At 42.9% G+C, this 17,717-nt stretch overlaps 1 protein-coding gene across 1 annotated transcript; it reads right to left on the bottom strand.

The window, feature by feature from the left end:
* Window positions 1–533: 533 nt before the first annotated feature.
* Window positions 534–11,283, bottom strand: LOC108802756 (patched domain-containing protein 3-like). Its single transcript, XM_018574610.1, is given in 5 exon segments — window positions 534–2,029; window positions 2,032–2,076; window positions 9,056–9,201; window positions 9,910–10,031; window positions 11,143–11,283. Coding segments are annotated over 5 exon segments (1,950 nt in total).
* Window positions 11,284–17,717: the final 6,434 nt, after the last annotated feature.

Here is a 17,717-nt window from a genome sequence, read left to right as displayed (position 1 = left end):
TTACATGCAGTTTAGAATAGATCATTGCTCCTGGGTGCAGCTTTCATTCACGAAGCTATCTCAATCCATGGCCGAACAACGCTGAGATGTGTGAAAACATCTATACAACTACAGCATCTCTCAGCCTGCTATTTATTTTTACAGGTGGGCAGCTGCATATGTATGAATGAGGCTTTAGACATTATTAGTCCGGCAATGTAAAAAATGTAATAATATGTATTTTTACTGCTAATAAAACATTGGCAAATTATGTTAAAAGCTTTATATACTGTATGGTATGCAATAATTACACTTTTAATTCAAAATGAAAAGAGATATATTTTCCTTTATTAATACTTTTTCCACTACTGTTAGTACAAGTACTACTGTGTTCACGAAGAATATATGAATAAATATTTACAAATGTAGAGTAAAAATCAATAATGTACAGTCAGGCTCTGGAAAAAAAAAGTCCAATTTGTATAGCTAGTTGTTCTATCATGTATTGTAGATTCATAAAATGAAAGCTGTAAATCTGAATTTCGTGGGACATTTTAAATTTGTGACAGATTTATTTCCATTCTGACAACTTGCTTTTGGCCACAAGTTCCAAATAATGCTAAGAGCACTGGAAGAACGACCAGCCCATGTAGCATTCCGAAGGCAATAACAAGGAATATAATCTTGAAAAATGTTCTGAATATGTAGCTCTGTGAAGTGGAGAGTACTATGACCCCCAGGATGGTGGAGAGACCGCCCTGCACTATAGGATAGCCGAGAGAGTGCAGTGCATCTTTCACCCTCTCATTAGCTGTGGATTTCTTGCTGGAAACAAAAGCATATGAAATATGGGCTGAGAAATCTACTGAGAACCCAATACAAAAAACAGGGTTGATCATAGATATGGAATCTAAGTTAACATCCCACAAAGCCATGAAACCAGTGACTCCCACTATAATAGACACAATGGTGAATGTCACCCATATGGAACACAGAGGGTTTGGGATCAACAATAATGAAATAACAAACATCACAAGAGTAGCTACAGCAACATTTTGAATTGTGTTTTGGATGATTACAGCATACTGATCAAAGTATATAAATGCCGGATGATAAACAAGAACAGGGACCTCACAACTGCTTGCTGTGTCCCGAACCTGAATTAGCATGTTTTTCTCATCAATGGCAGACACAACATTCACAGTCTGGATGAAGAAACGAGAAGTGATTATAGATGCTGACTGAATTTCCACATCTTGTTTAAAAAATAATCTTGATAAATTTCCTACAAAATATTTCTCATCATTTACATTCACTTTAATCAATTCAGCAAACCCCAAGTATGCTTTCAACCAGGACTCAGAGAGGTCTTCACTGACATAGGGGATTGATTTAAATGACTCCATACACTTGTCAGTTTTTTTACGGATGTCCACATCCCAGTATGAGACTTCCTCTGTTACCACAACCATGACTCTGGGACCATAGTCATTAAAATATAAATCTTCATTGTCATAGAAAGAACGGACATAGGAGCTGTCAGTAGCCAAGTTCCGTAAATCAATTCCTTCCTGTACCTGAAAGCACCCGTATATGCTGACAGCCAAATATCCACCATATAGAACTAACACAATGACCTTGGTCCAGATTGTGGTAAGAAATGGACCATAATATTTATGGAAGAAATTCGTCATGGGATGGTCTGTCTCTGTGCCAGTGTCTGCATTGAATCTTCCTCCAGTACAACACACATTATAGAAAGTGGAACGGCTGTCATCTTTTTTCTCTGGCACTTTTTTACAAACCAACCAGTGCCTGTTACTCTCCTCTCTTCTCCCATTAAGGGCTAAAACTGCACCAAAACAAGTGACGTTATACAGGAAGCAGAACAATATGGCTGTTCCGGTGTAAATACAGAAAGATTGCACTGACTCAAAAGAAGTCATTATCCCTATATAGAAAGCTAGGACATCTGTAAGGGTTGTGGTTGTTATAGAGACCGCAGCTTCTTTATATGTCTCGCCCATTCTTTCTTCAACTCCGCTCATAACTTTAGCCAACTGGAAACCATAATGAACATGTCATCAATTCCAACACCTATAGGGAAAGCATATTAATATGTCAATAAACCATAAACAGAAACAACACTGATTAAAGGTGGCATTCTCTTGTCCACTTTATTGGTTACCTAATACATACACACACACACACACACAGATTAATGCATGTTTTATATAATTTTAATTATAAAAAAAAGTACTATTACATTACAATATTATTGGGGACAATTAAAGGTAAGAAGTCATGAGAGAAATACCCTGCCATTCATTGCTGACTTCTGCCTGCAATTGTTACTTAACTGCCTGTCTATAGCGTAATTTCTGAATCACTGGCCTGGGATCAGAAGGATTCTGAAACACTGTCTTATGCTGCAACCTTCAGGAGAATTGGACATTGGCAACAAAACTCCAAAAAACCTATGAAAAGGATTTTACAGTCAAAAATCCTGTTTTCTTAATCATCCATTAAGGGACATAGGGTCAGAAGGATTCTGAGACACTGGGGTATCCTAGTGCAGTCCAACTGAGGGGTTGGACCTCAACATGTTCGCAAACAACAGAGTAAAACTGGGGAGAACTTGCAGCTCCAAGAGCTGCCTGAAGGAACTTACGACCAAAGTTTAGAACTTAGAGAACCAAAGACCCAGTGCTGGTGCTAGACTATTTTGCACCATAGGCAAGTGGTCGAGGCAGTACCCTAGGCAGCAGTGCGCCCTAGGCGTCTGCCTAGTTTTCCTAGGGGCAACACCAGCCCTGCAAAGACCAGGTGGCAGACTTGCAAATTTTGGAAACAGATGTCTAATGCTGAAAAGCTTGCGAGGCACCTAATGACCTAGTGTAGTGTACCTTGACAGAAAATGGTAAAAGCTTGTCCTTAGGTTTTAATGATGAGCTGCCTAATCCACCTTAAAATGGTGAAACAAGAGGCAGACTGTCCCTAAGGAACTATATAGACAAATCATACCGTGCTAGGATGTGTGCAATTATAATTTGTGATGGCAAGCTGCAATACTGCAAAAGTCTGTAATCACTTTCCCCAAATATGCTGTATCACCTGTACTGCGCTGTGCCTATACAATGAATATACCAAAAAATTGCAGAAATCTTACACAGTACATCTGATTATATGGTCATAATTATTTTTAGTGCAATCATTAGCATTAAACCTTCTAAACAGTGCAACATTTCATATATTTAAAACTTTGGACTTTTTAACTATTTGCACTGTTTAGAAGGTTTAATGCTTATGATTGCACTGAAAATAATTGTGAAGATTTAATTAGATGTATAAGAATTTTGCAATTTTTTGCACAGATTTATAGAAAGTTATTTGGTATATTCATTGTATAGGCACAGCGCAGTATAGGTGATACAGTATATACCCCTAAGGAACGCTGAAAAGAGTATAATTTAGTCTGAAGGAAGCTGTAGCTGAGAGAGGAATGCTAAAAAGAGTGTTATTTGGTCGGAAGGAAGCTGTAACTGACAGATAAACTTGTACAGTTTGCACCACATCTAAACAATGGAGTACATTTTCCTTGGGATGATCTGGAGCAGGGCAAAGCTAAGTACAATGTCCTGGTTAAGGTGAAAAGAAGAAACCATCTTAGAAAGAATCAAAACATACGGTGTCCCCAAAAGAATAGAAATCCCTTACTCTGAGCCGGTTCAATAGACAGGTAGATAATACAAGATTTGACAGTTAGAATATTTAATCATAGAAAAGGTTTTAACATTACAACCACAACAAAACATTTAAAATCAATTAAAAAACTTCCCTAAGGTAACAAATATAAGAATCATGGGTGATCTACAATCCAACTAAAGTGATACTATGGAGTAGCCACCTACTATACAGATATCTCATGTGTGGGTACAATGTATCCTGGGTTACTCACAGCTCATGTTGCTCAGGGAGCTCAGGGAGAGACAGTCCTGCTCGGGTTCCAAAGTGCTGGGTGATGTATTTGCTTCAATAGGTAATTGTAATTGGGAGCAGGAGATGGGGATAGATAGGCTGGGCTGGAAATTCAAGTGCCCCTGCCTTTTTCCCTTGTTGAGCACCCCTCTGAAGAAGCCCCTGAGCGGGGAGGAAACGCGTCAGGGTTATGTGTGCTATTCAAACTTCCCTGCACACAACATGAGCTGTGAGTAACCCAGGATACATTGTACCCACACATGAGATATCTGTATAGTAGGTGGCTACTCCATAGTATCACTTTAGTTGGATTGTAGATCACCCATGATTCTTATATTTGTTACCTTAGGGAAGTTTTTTAATTGATTTTAAATGTTTTGTTGTGGTTGTAATGTTAAAACCTTTTCTATGATTAAATATTCTAACTGTCAAATCTTGTATTATCTACCTGTCTATTGAACCGGCTCAGAGTAAGGGATTTCTATTCTTTTGGGGACACCGTATGTTTTGATTATTATTGTTGAAACCCTGGAGACTGGTATAGCATATTATAATTTATTATTTGTTTCAGCGTAACTCCAATCTGTCCCCCTTTTTTTTTTGTTGTACATCTTAGAAAGAAACAAGGCCCTAGGCCTCAGGACAACCTTGTGTTTGTGTGTGGAACAAAAAAAAATTCTTTACACGAGAGGGCCACCAACTCAGAAACTCACATAGCGGAGTCAACTGAGATATAGCTCCTATAGGCTGAAATAATCCGTTTTTAAAGAGCTAACAAAACCAGGTTCATATCCCATAGAGTCAGAGGCGGCTCTTTAATGTGGGGTCTCACCAGGGCTCTTTGGCGTCTCACCAGGGGCCTGAGGGGTCTCACCAGGCTGGTGAAACCGCACATAGCCATGGTGGGACCCCATAGAGCCCTGGTGAGACCCTTCGGAGCCCTGGTGCTGGTGAGACCCTACAGAGCCCTGGTTTAACCAGAGTTCTGTGGCGTCTCAACTGGGCACTTTGGAGTCTCCCCTGGGCTCTTTAGAGTCTCGCCAGCCCTGGATAAACCCCACAGAGCCCTGGTGAGACCCAGCAAAGCCCCGGGAGACCATAGAGAGCCCTGTGGTATCTCACCAGGGCTCTGTGGGGTTTAACCAAGCTGGTTAGACCCCCACAGAGCCCTGGTAACCCCTACAGAGCCCTGGTTTAACCAAGGATCTGTGGGGTCTCAACAGGGCTCTGAGGGGTCTCACCAAGGCTCTCTGGGGTCCCACCAGCCTGGTTCTCTGTGGGTTCTCACTATTCCTGGTTAAACCACACAGAGCCCTGGTGAGACCCCACAGAACCCTGGTTAAAGTAGGGCTCTGTGGGTTCTCACTATTCCTGGTTAAACCCCACAGAGCCCTGGTGAGACCCTACAGAGCCCTTGGGTTGGCGAGACCCTACAGAGCCCTGGTTCAACCAGGGCTCTGTAGGGTCCCACCAGGGCTCTTTGGGGTCTCGCCAGGGCTCTGTGGGGTCTAACCAGGCGGGTGAGATCCATAGGAGCCCTGGTGAGACCCTACAGAGCTCTGGTTTAACTAGGGCTCTGTGGGGTCTCACTAGGGCTCTGAGGGGTATAATCAGGCTGGTGAGACCCTACAGAGCCCTGGTTTAACCAGGCCTATGTGGGGGTCTCACCGGGGCTCTGAGGGGTCTTACCAGGCTGATGAGACCCCACAGAGCCCTGGTGAGACCCTACAGAGCCCTGTGTTATTCAGGGCTCTGTGGGGTCTCACCAGGGCTCTTTGGGGGTCTTACTGGGGCTCTGTGGGTCTCACCAGCCTGGTTAACCCCACAGAGCCCTCGTAAGACCCCACAGAGCCCTCGTGAGACCCCACAGAGCCCTCGTGAGACCCCACTGAGCCCTCGTGAGACCCCACTGAGCCCTCGTGAGACCCCACAGGCCTGAGCGGGGCCTCATGTTTAGGTTTCGCCTAAGGCCTCACAAACTCTAGAGCCGCCTCTGCATAGAGTCACAGGTTGATATACAGGGGGAGCTGTGTGAGCAAAACCCTGTGCAAAGGTTTTTACTAAGGAATGAGAGGCATAGAGCCGTTGGAATAGAATTGCCTGCCTCTTGATAATACACAAGGCCAAATCTTGATTCAGACCAGACTGAAGAAAGGTCAGGATTTGGCCCACAGAGTATTTTCTGGGATGAAATTTCCTTGCCTCACACCAGTATGCTTTCCAGGTACGATGGTATACCTTGCGAGAAGTAGATTTCCTAGCTTTCAGGAGCATGGAAATAACAGATTTAGATCCCTATCAGTTAAGACCGGGGCTTTAACAGCCATACCATTAAATCCAGTGACTATGAAGCAGAGTGGTAAACTGGTCCTTGGTTCAAGAGATCCAGAGAGTCTGGGATCTCATTGAGAGTCTGCAAGTAGTCTGATGAGGTCAGAGTACCTTACCCATCTGGACCATTTTGGTGCGACGAATATCACCACAATGACCCAGATGCTCCTGCAGTGCAGATGAGGGAGGAGCTTCAGTAGAGGAAAATCATAGTTTAGGTTTAATTGATCCCATGGAGTCAGTTTAGCATCCACTTCTCAACCTGATAGAACACATTTGGGATGAATTAGAGCGGAGACTGCGAGCCAGGCCTTCTCGTCTAACATCAGTACCTGACCTCACAAATGCGCTTCTAGAAGGATGGTCAAACATTCCCAAAGACACACTCCTAAACCTTGTGGACGCCTTCCCAGAAGAGTTGAAGCTGTTATAGCTGCAAAGCATGGGCCAACTCATTATTTAATTCTACGGACTAAGACTGGGATGCCATTAATGTTCATGTGTGTGTAAAGGCAGGCGTCCCAATACCTTTGGCAATATCGTGTGTATATACTGTATACACTGAGTAGCCAGTTTATTATGACCACCTGACGTTTGTAGGCAAATTAGCTATAATTAGCTATAATTTTGCACTGAAGTTGCTAGAGGGCCAGACCATTATAAATAGGGAAGCAGGTTGTTTACCACAACAGTAGAAGCGATTTTATTCTGAAGATATGGGTAAACAACGCGATTTAAAAGCCTTTGAACGTGGGATGATTGTTGGCCCGAGCCATGGAGCGAGTATCAGCAAAACAGCAGAATTCGTTAAATGTTCAAGAGGGGCTCATTGTTAAAGTGTTTAAAGACTGGACTGTCAGCTACAGCCTTTGAATGTGGGATGATTGTTGGCGGCCCGAGCCATGGAGCGAGTATCAGCAAAACAGCAGAATTCGTTAAATGTTCAAGAGCAGCTGTTGTTAAAGTGTTTAAAGACTGGACTGTCAGCCGAAAATCTGGGTCTGAACGTGCAAATTGTAGCCGTCAGCGACTAGTCAATGTTAGGGCAGAACGGAGAGTGGCAAGACTGGTACAAGACAACAGAAGGGCAACAGTGCAGTGTCAGATTCCTCGCATCACCTTTCAACATCTCGTGGAGTCACGAGGCGGTCCAACTAAGTAATCTTGTGGAGTTATCCCGTGGCCCAACGAAGTACTGATGGGGCGGTCATAATAATCTGGCAACTCAGTGTATATATATCAAATGTGCAATGTAACATGTCAGAAAATGTTTTCTTGTATAATTACTATTGTAAAATATCTCAGTGTAGAGTAATAGTAAAATCTTTAAAATCTGGTACAAGAATCTCTGTTAGTGTTGTGCCTACATAATCTTACCTTATACAGGATATAATAGAAAAGAATGTGGTAATAAAATATGTGATGGAATACAGAGGAATCACAGATTTCGTTGTCACTTCAAACTCCTGTTGCCTTGATATTGATGAAAAATAAGACGCCAAAAGGAAAGGAAAACAAATGATTTTATTAGGAACAGTCCCAATCAAATCATGTGACAGCAACTTCATATATATATATATATATACACATATATTGTGGCAGCAGGCAGATGGAGATGTCTGGGTATAGCCAGGATGGCAGATTTGTAGGGGCCAGTTATAGGTGTAGTGGTGAGGTTCTTACTCTAGGGGGAAGTGTTGAGAGTGCTGGAGGCCTAGAGGTAGCTGGCTCATTAGGGCCTCCATAAGATATCCCAGGCTGCTAAGTGAGTGGTCCCACCTTGGTGACAGAGGAGTTCTCTGCAGGAGTCAGGAGGGCCCCTCCCTGGAACCAGTCTGTGTGTCTGTCGGACTGGGGGGAGCAGATCACCTGTGTGGTGAAATTGTTGGGCAATAAATTTGGGATACATTTGGGGGATAAAATAGCTTGACTGAAGAAAACAATATCTTAATTATTATTATTATACAGGATTTATATATCGCCAACATTACAATCACAATACAATTCAAGACAAGATGGTAAGGAGGGCCCTGCCCCTGAGGGCTTGCAATCTAAAAGGGAGGGGCCAGTGATATATGAGGAGGTAGCTGTGTGTGGATTAATTGTTTGAGAATGTGATGGTTCAGTGGTTAGGTTGTGGTGGGATAGGCTTCCCTGAAGAGATGAGTCTTTAGGGATCACCTAAAGGCAGTCAAGGTGGGAGATAGACGGACAGGTTGGGGAAAAGAGTTCCAGACGATGGGAGAGACTCAAGGGAGCTGGAAAGCAGGAGGTCTTCGGAGGAGCGGAGGGGACGGTTAGGGTGATATTTTGAGACAAGGTTTGAGATATAGCCAGTGGCTGGGGGCAGAATTGTGGATGGTTTTATAAGTGATTGGGCTATTGGAAGCCAGTGCAGGAAATGGCAGAGGGTTGCAGACACTGAACGGTTGGTCAGGTGGATGAGTCTAGCAGCTGCATTCATGATAGACTGAAGGGGGGATAGCCTGTGTAGTGGAAGGCCAATGAGAAGGGAGTTGCAATAGTCAAGACAGGAGATAACAAGGGAGTGGATGAGTAATTTAGCGGTTTCATTTGGTAAATAAAATAAAATTAATAAAAAGGGAAATGGTGGTTGCTTTTTAGAGGGGTTACCCTGTCTGTTCAACATGTTTTTGTTGCCTGTGTTCAGTGCTCCTGAAGGTACCCACACATTCCCCCACATATGAATACACCTGTCTGCTGACTAATAATGATTTTTTGAGGTACAAATATGTTTGAAACTTACCTAAAATAAGAAATAGAGCATTTGCTACTGTGACATCAAAAGGCACTCCACATAATAATAACAGACCAAAGCTAGAAAGTACAGCTAATCCAGCAGAGATGACTCCAAAAGAGGCCACCCAGGTTTTATTCCTCACACAGTCACACCTATAAAGAATTAGAAATACAAGATTTCAGCAAAGGAAATGTGTTTCTAACTTTACAATTTCAGGACTAAGGTTTTATTTTTAAAGCAGAAGTCTAGCTGAAGATTTAGTTTTAGTTGTCACACAAGTTATGTCTTTATTAAAACCTCTATTTTTGAAATCTGCTAATGTAAGTACCTGAAGTCTATCTTAATTGGAGCATATCCTACATACCTGGACCCAGGTGTGAGGGTCATTTACTAAAGATGGAGTATGGAGAACCTGTAAATGCTTCAAACATCCAATGAATTAAAACATTGAGCTTCTCATTAGAACAATTGGGTGTTTGGAATAAACACAGCATTCACATTTGAGTCAGCCGTCTCCATTCATTGTGGGGTTGCTCCATCATTGTCTAATTAGCAGACTGGAGGGAAGTGCAGGTGACTGACCCCATGTACTGATTGTCTAGGTAGTAGTGGGGTCACCCAGCTTCTGCACAGATGTTTCTGAACCACAAGCATGGAGGGAATGCAGCTTCTAGTATTGTTTTGATTATTTTAAATATTACTGCCATCATTGTTTTCATTTATCAAATGTGCAATGTAACATGTCAGAAAATGTTTTCTTGTATAATTACTATTGTAAAATATCTCAGTGTAGAGTAATAGTAAAATCTTTAAAATCTGGTACAAGAATCTCTGTTAGTGTTGTGCCTACATAATCTTACCTTATACAGGATATAATAGAAAAGAATGTGGTAATAAAATATGTGATGGAATACAGAGGAATCACAGATTTCGTTGTCACTTCAAACTCCTGTTGCCTTGATATTGATGAAAAATAAGACGCCTAGAGGAAAGGAAAACAAATGATTTTATTAGGAACAGTCCCAATCAAATCATGTGACAGCAACTTCATTATTCACTGCTGGGCTGCAATTGATGTAAATTGCTTCTACTTTATGCCTTTATGACAAGCTCTGCACAAAGATCAGAAATCTTTAGTGGTCAAGTTTACATTTTAAAATATTTTTAAAACAAATGTTTTCCTTTGTTTAATATAATAATTTAATACATTTTTAGAATATTCGTTTTTTTATACATTCTTTATTTAAAGAATGTAACATAAAATGTTAGTAGCATATCCAACAAAAGCAACTTTCGGATATAATCTGCTACATAATATTTTCTTCATGTATCGCATTACATTGCCCATTTCTTATTCCATCTCATTCTATTATAACATTTAGTATACACTGCTCAAAAAAAATAAAGGAACACTTTTTTAATGAGAGTATAGCATCAAGTCAATTAAACTCCTGGGATATTGATCAGGTTAGTTAAGTAGCAGAGGGGGTTGTTAATCAGTTTCAGCTGCTTTGGTGTTAATTAAATTAACAACATGTGCACTAGATGGGCAACAATGAGAAGACCTCCAAAACAGGAATGGTTTTACAGGTGGAGGCCACTGACATTTTTTTCCCTACTCATCTTTTCTGACTGTTTTTCACTAATTTTGCATTTAGCTAGAGTCAGTGTCACTACTGGTAGCATGAGGCGATACCTGGACCCTATAGAGTTTGCACAGACATGCCAACTCCTCCAGGATGGCACATCAATACGTGCCATTGCCAAAAGGTTTGCTGTGTCTCCCAGCACAGTCTCAAGAGCATGGAGGAGATTCCAGGACACAGGCAGTTACTCTAGGAGAGCTGGACAGGGCTGTAGAAGTTCCTTAACCTATCAGCAGGACAGGTATTTGCTCCTTTGTGTAAGGAGGAACAGGATGAACAATACCAGAGCCCAACAAAATGACCTCCAGAAGGCCACTGGTGTGAATGTCTCTGACCAAACAATCAGAAACAGACTTCATGAGGGTGCCCTGAGGGCCCGATGTTGTCTAGTGGGCCCTGTGCTCACTGCCCAGCACCGTGGAGGTCGATTGGCATTTGTCATTGAACCCCAGAATTGGCAGGCTCGGACGCTGGTGCCCTGTGCTTTTCACAGATGAGAGCAGGTTCACCCTGAGCACTTTTGACAGACATGAAAGGGTCTGGAGAAGCTGTGGAGAACATTATGCTGTCTGTAACATCATTCAGCATGACCGGTTTGGTGGTGGGTCAGTGATGATGTGGGGAGGCATATCCATGGAGGGATGCACAGACCTCTACAGGTTAGACAATGGCACCCTGAATGCCATTAGGTTTCGGGATGAAATCCTTGGACCCATTGTCAGACCCTACGCTGGTGCAGTGGTCCTGGATTCCTCCTGGTGCATGACAATGCCCAGCCTCATGTGGTGAGAGTATTCAGCCAGTTCCTTGAGGATGAAGGAATTGATACAATTAAATGGCCCCCACGCTTGCCTGACCTGAATCCAATAGAACACCTCTGGGACATTATGTCTCGGTCCATCCGAAGCCACCAGGTTGCACCTCAGTCTGTTCAGGAGCTCAGTGATGCCCTGGTCCAGATCTGGGAAGAGATACCCCAGGACACCATTCATCGTCTCATTAGGAACATGCCCCACTGTTGTCCGGCATCCATACAAGCACGTGGGGGCCATACAAACTTTAATGAGTACCATTTTGAGTTACTGCAATGAAATTTCAGCACAATGGACTAACCTGCTGCATCATTTGTTCACTTTGATTTTTGGGGTGTCTTTGAATTCAGCCCTTTTTTTGATGTAAATGATAATTTTTCATTTTCATCAAACGATGCAGCATCCTTTTGTTCCTAACACATTACCAGTCCAGTATACAGTAGATATCCAGCATGATATTTTTGATAAAGGTTACCGGCTCTGGAGGACCACCTTCAAGATTTAAGCTCCACATGGGTACAGGTTCAGGAGTGTCTTCAACGTGCAGCTCGAGACCAGAAGCACCAGGCTGATCGCAGACATATGCCCGCTCCATCCTACCAAGTCGGGGAGAGGGTTTGGCTGTCCTCTCGCAATTTGCGCCTCCGGGTTCCCGCCAACAAGCTGGCTCCCCGTTACGTTGGAATATATCGTATCCTTCGCAAGATCAATCCGGTAGCTTACGCTCTAGACCTCCCTAAGTCCATGCGCATTCCCAATGTTTTTCATGTCTCACTCCTTAAGCCACTAATCTGTAATCGCTTCACTTCTTCTACTGTTCGTCCTAGACCCGTCATAGTCAATGACCAGGAGGAGTATGTTATTTGCAGTATAATTGATTCCCGTGTGTCTAGGGGTCATTTGCAGTATTTGGTTCATTGGAAAGGCTATGGTCCAGAGGAACGCTCTTGGGTGGCATCTGAAGATGTTCACGCTGCCGCTCTGTTGAACTAGTTTTCCCTCTAAACCAGGTCCCTCTCCACGGGGAGGGGGTCGTTGAGGGGAGGGTACTGTCAGGGTTCCACCCTGACTTTACTGGTTTGCAGCATGCTGGCTTGGCTGCCATTTCACTCAGCTGTTCCTTCCTTGCTCAATCAGACTCTGGAACATTGCTCACTACTCCCGTGGCTCCCTCTTATGGTCAGATAGGAGAGCATCATCTGAGTGAGTCAGATGGGAGTTTCCGGTCACCCCACTCACCATATATATATATATACCACTCAGTCCAGTCTGACCTTGTCCTTGCGTGGTCTTCCTGCTAGTGCTTTCCTGCTGCTCTGAGTATCCTAATTCCGTGTATGACCTGATCCTGGCTGATGTTCTTCTCTGGCTCCTGCTCCTGGCATGTTCCTGACAACGCTGATTTCCTGGCTCCTGCTCCTGGCTTGTTCTGACGACGCTGATCTCTGTGTTCCTGACCTGGCTTGGACGACTACCCACTCCGACTCCTGACTCTCGCTCGTTCTGGTTTATGAATCTGCTTGATCCTGTGGTTACTGTTCTTTATAAATATTTTAACTAGCACCTTTTGCTTGTCTGGTTTTCATTGTGCTCTGACATTAGCTCAGATATGCGCAGAGCGGCAAAGAATGATAAAACAAAAGCCGTCTGCAAAACTGCACTAGAAACAGAACCAGTAGCAAAATAAAGCATAGAAAGAACATCCAGTGTAAAAAGTCTCCATCACGAGTAACCTTTTAACATTTGTTTCACAGAAAAGTAACTGCTGCAAGGAGGCATATTATATGAAGCTGAAGAAAAAAGGATACACCAGCTAACACTTTAACAACATGAGAATGGGAGAAGGATTTTTCAATCAGAAAACAGATGAAAAATAAATTCTTCAGAACACTGAATGAAATAAAAACCAGACAGTCATAAAACTGGCACCACTCATGCTATGTGAAACAATATTGATCCTAAGTTTTTTGTGCTAAAGAATTCTTAACATTTTGCACAATAGCACTTAAAGTAAATCCCAAAGGAACACTGGGTGGATGCCAAGGGACGCGGGTAACTGGAGCTTCGCGACAACCGCGTTGATCATTCTTGTCATCGTGAAGGGACCGATGTAGCGGGGACCCAACTTCTTGAAGGGACAGGACAGCCAGAGGTGCTATGTGGACAGCCACACATTGTCTCCATCCTCGTACCTTGGGGGTTCCGTACCTTGCTTGTGCCTTCTGTCGTTGTTGAGCAACCTGTAGTTGCCGCGTTAATGTACGTCGCAGCCCCCGGAGGTGTCGTAGCCACTGCTGCGCTTGGTATGTGACATAAAGAAATGGGTGAATAAATTGTCTGTGTCACCTCAAAAACAACTGTGTATCATATATTAATATGTGACTGTGAGTTATTGTATATATTCTCTATATATACAATAGCTTCTGCCCCTCTGATCCTCAGAATATGGCCCTCTGATCCTCCACATCTCATCCTCCGCATCTGCCCCTCTTATCCTCCGCTTTTGCCCCTCTGATGCTCCGCATCTGCCCCTCTAATGCTCTGCATCTGCACCTCTGATGCTCCTCATCTGCCCCTCTGATACTCCCCATCTGCCCCTCTGATTCTCCACATTTGCCCATGCTTATCCTCCACATCTGCCACTGCTGATCCTCCACATTTGCCCCTGCTGATCCTCCAAATCTGCCCCTGCTGATCCTCCACATCTTCTCTGTTAGGCCCTCTGCATCTGCCCCTACTTAGACCGTTTGCATCTGCCCCTGCTGAGACTTTCTGCATCTGCCTCTGTTGGGACCCTCCATCCAAGACACCAGGCCGGCACCCCGGAGCAGAGCGGCAGCACAGAGTATGTTGCAAATTCATATACTATTCTGTATTGCTGGAATTCATAGACCTTATGGCATTTTGCATTGCTGTGAAATGTATTGCTGGGATTTGTAGTCCTCTAAAGCTGGTAGTATTCTGTACTGTTGTATAATGTGTTTCTGGGATTTGTAGTCCTCTATAGCTGGTTGCTATTCTGCATTGCTGTATAATATATTGCTGGGAATTGTAGTCCTCTATTGAGGTAAAGGTAGAGATACACCGATACTCAGGGAGAGCTAATGGTCCATGAAGTAGGGGGGAGCAATGCTTGGAATAGGGATTCCCATGGTACGTGCCAGTACATAACCTGCCTTCTTTCTTACAACAACATAGAATACAGGGCATTTTGGTATACCATTTGACTTTGTGCATGGGCGCTTTATTTGTTAGAGAGCCAGTCATGTTTGTTTTATTTTGTTTAGTTTAAAGTCCATGTTCACCTTTTTAAGTGATTTGTGTCTATTGTGGTAATGTACATGTGCAGTGATGATGTATACATGTGCACAGTTTTCATTACTCAAATTGCAGGCTTTCTTAATTTTCTTAAACTTAGTTACACCAATTCTCAAAACTCTGACATCCTGGAGATTTCAGGTGAAGAACTAGAAGTTAGCATCATTCTTTAATTTTAATCAGTTCCCTATACTCTCAGTTGTATGTTTAGGTTTGGTGTATAACTTTATATCTTTTGTTTGGTTTTTTATTATCTTGGATTTGATACATCACAATCTATTTATCTGTGCATTTAATGATCAGAAACAGTAGAAGTGAGATGTATGACCTCTCTAAAAAGTCTAGCTACATACACTATAAGAACAACTAAACATAGCTCACCTATGTTATTTCATTTAAAAAAAATATTTCCTTTTTCTTTCCCCCTGGTATACTGATCAATTTTTAATACGCTATAATAAATTTATTAGGGATGCACCGATACCGATACTATTACTTGCCCAAATGCTCCCAATGCCTATCCTGATACTGCAATGTCCAGTATCTGGAAGCCAGGCAGCGAATCATTACACGCTGCTTTGCTTCCTGATTGGCCGAGAAGCTGGGTCCATGCTCCCTCGTCACCATGAAGCTGGCTTCCTGGCCAATCAGGAAGCCAAGCAGCGTGTAATGACTCACTGCCCAGTTTCCAGGTTGGTCGGGAAGCTGGCTAATCAGGAAGCCGGGCGTCGAGTCATTACCGGCCCCCGGTCTTCATGATTAGCCAGAGAGCCGCTCCATGCTTCCCCCTCACCTGGTGACAAGGTAGCTTGCAGCTGGCTTCCCAGACAATCAGGAAGCTGGGGGGCAGGTAATGAATCATCACCTGGCTTCTTGATTGGTCAGTTTCCTGACCAATCAGGAAGCCAGGGGGTGAGTTATGACCACCCCCTGGTTTCCTGATTGGCCAGAAAGCCGCCTCCATGCTTTCTTGTCACCTAGTGAAGAGGGAGCATGGAGACAGCTTCCCGGCTAATCAGGAAGCCAGGCGGCGTGTAATATGGCATTCGCATTGAGTACTTGTTACAAGAATGGCTACCTTGGGAGGCGTGCTTTAATTTATAATATAACTGGTCCTGTGATTGGGCCGGAGGCGGAGCCATACCCATTTGTATGCTATCATGTATTGGCATCAGGAAAGAAAAATTACCGACAGGTAAGTATACAATTTTCCGTTATTTGTATGTACTTATTTTTGGATAAATATAGAAATCCATTAAAACATTTGTATGAATTATTAATCAATGTTTAGTTGTGAATGTGAAATCCATTTTAACCACTTGCCGTCCGTCCGTTTTTTTACAACGGGCGGACGGCAAGCATTGGTGGGACGGCATTTTTTTTCTGCGTCCCCAAAATGTTTAACTCCCCCACCCCCAAGTTTACGCAGATGTAAACGTGAATACGCGTCCGGTGCACCAGCGTGCGAAAACGACAATTGCGCTACACACGTTACATATCGCTGGGTAATAATAAATGTTTTATCATTTAATATAGGGGAAACAGTTTTTTTTTTTTTTATTTCTGTAATTTTTCCTTAATATAGTAAAAAATAAAACCCGTAGTGGTGAATAAATACCACCAAAATAAAGCTCTATCTGTCCCCAAAAAAGGGTATAAAATTCATTTCAGTACAGCGTTGCATGACGGAATAAATGTCAGTCAAAGTACCGCAGCGCTGAATACTGAAAAATGGCCTGGATGGAAAAGGGGTTTAACACCGCGGATGTCAACTGGTTAAAAAAGCAATTGAAAACACAAATTACTTATACTGATTACTCCCAATATTTCTATTTCATAGTTTTCATTATTATCATACTATAAAATCTGCTAGTGTGGTATATACTGTACATATTTTATATTTTTTATAAGCATATAACTAATCTGGCATAATCTAAACATCCTTTGGAATGTTTTCAAGGTGTTAGCAAGATTGTTTTTATACTAGTTACTATGTAGCTGTTTAACTGCTTCCCGTCCGGCTGTTGTAATTAAATGGCTGGACAGCAAACCATTAATGGCTGGTGGCTGTTTTTGAAATCCTTTCCCGCTCCCGATCGCACGCAGGGGGGTTAGTGAACACCAGGAAACGTGAACACTGTTTACAGTTGGCGACTAGGGATGGGCCGTACACCCGGTGTTCGGTTCGTATTCGAACACCCGAACGGCTGAAAGGTTTGAATATGAACTCGAACCTTATGCAAGTCAACGGGGAGTCGAACTTTCGAAAATTATTGTCCCCTTTAAGAGTGCTTATATGCAAGTTATTGGCCATAAAAGGTGTATGGGGGTCCAGGTACTGCCCCGGGGGACAGAAATCAATGAAAAAAACAAACAAAAAAATACAGTTTTTAAAGGAGCAGTGATTTTAACATCACTTAAAGGGTAAGAATAAAAATGAAAAATTCCTTCAAATATCGTGCCTGGGGGGTCCCCTTAACCTGCCTGTGAAGTGGCGGATCTGTACAATGAATAGAACCGGCTGCAGCAAAACTGACATTTCTAAAAAAAAATATATATATATATTTAACTTTTTTTTTTTACTCTTAAAGTGTGCAGTTTCCCCTCCCAAACAATACCAGACCCTTTCGGTCTGGTAGGAATGTTAGGAGGGACCATTTTTTGTTAAAAAAAAAGCGTAGGGTTCCCCCTAAAAGTCATACCTGACCCTTAAGGTCTGGTAGGAATAGTGAGGAGGGACCCCATGTAAAAAAACAAAAACAAAAGTGTGTGCGGGTTCCCCCTTAAAGTCCCTACCAGACCCATAAGGTCTGGTAGGAATTTTAAGGAGGAACCCCACCCCCCACAATGGGGGGGGGGGGAGGGGGGGGCCCCCCCAAAAATCCACACCAA

Source organism: Nanorana parkeri, unplaced genomic scaffold, assembly GCF_000935625.1.
Source record: "Nanorana parkeri isolate BGI_ZX_2015 unplaced genomic scaffold, ASM93562v1 scaffold3088, whole genome shotgun sequence".
NCBI lineage: Eukaryota > Metazoa > Chordata > Amphibia > Anura > Dicroglossidae > Nanorana > Nanorana parkeri.
Note: the sequence above shows the minus strand (reverse complement) of the source record. Positions and strands in the feature narration are given on the sequence as shown.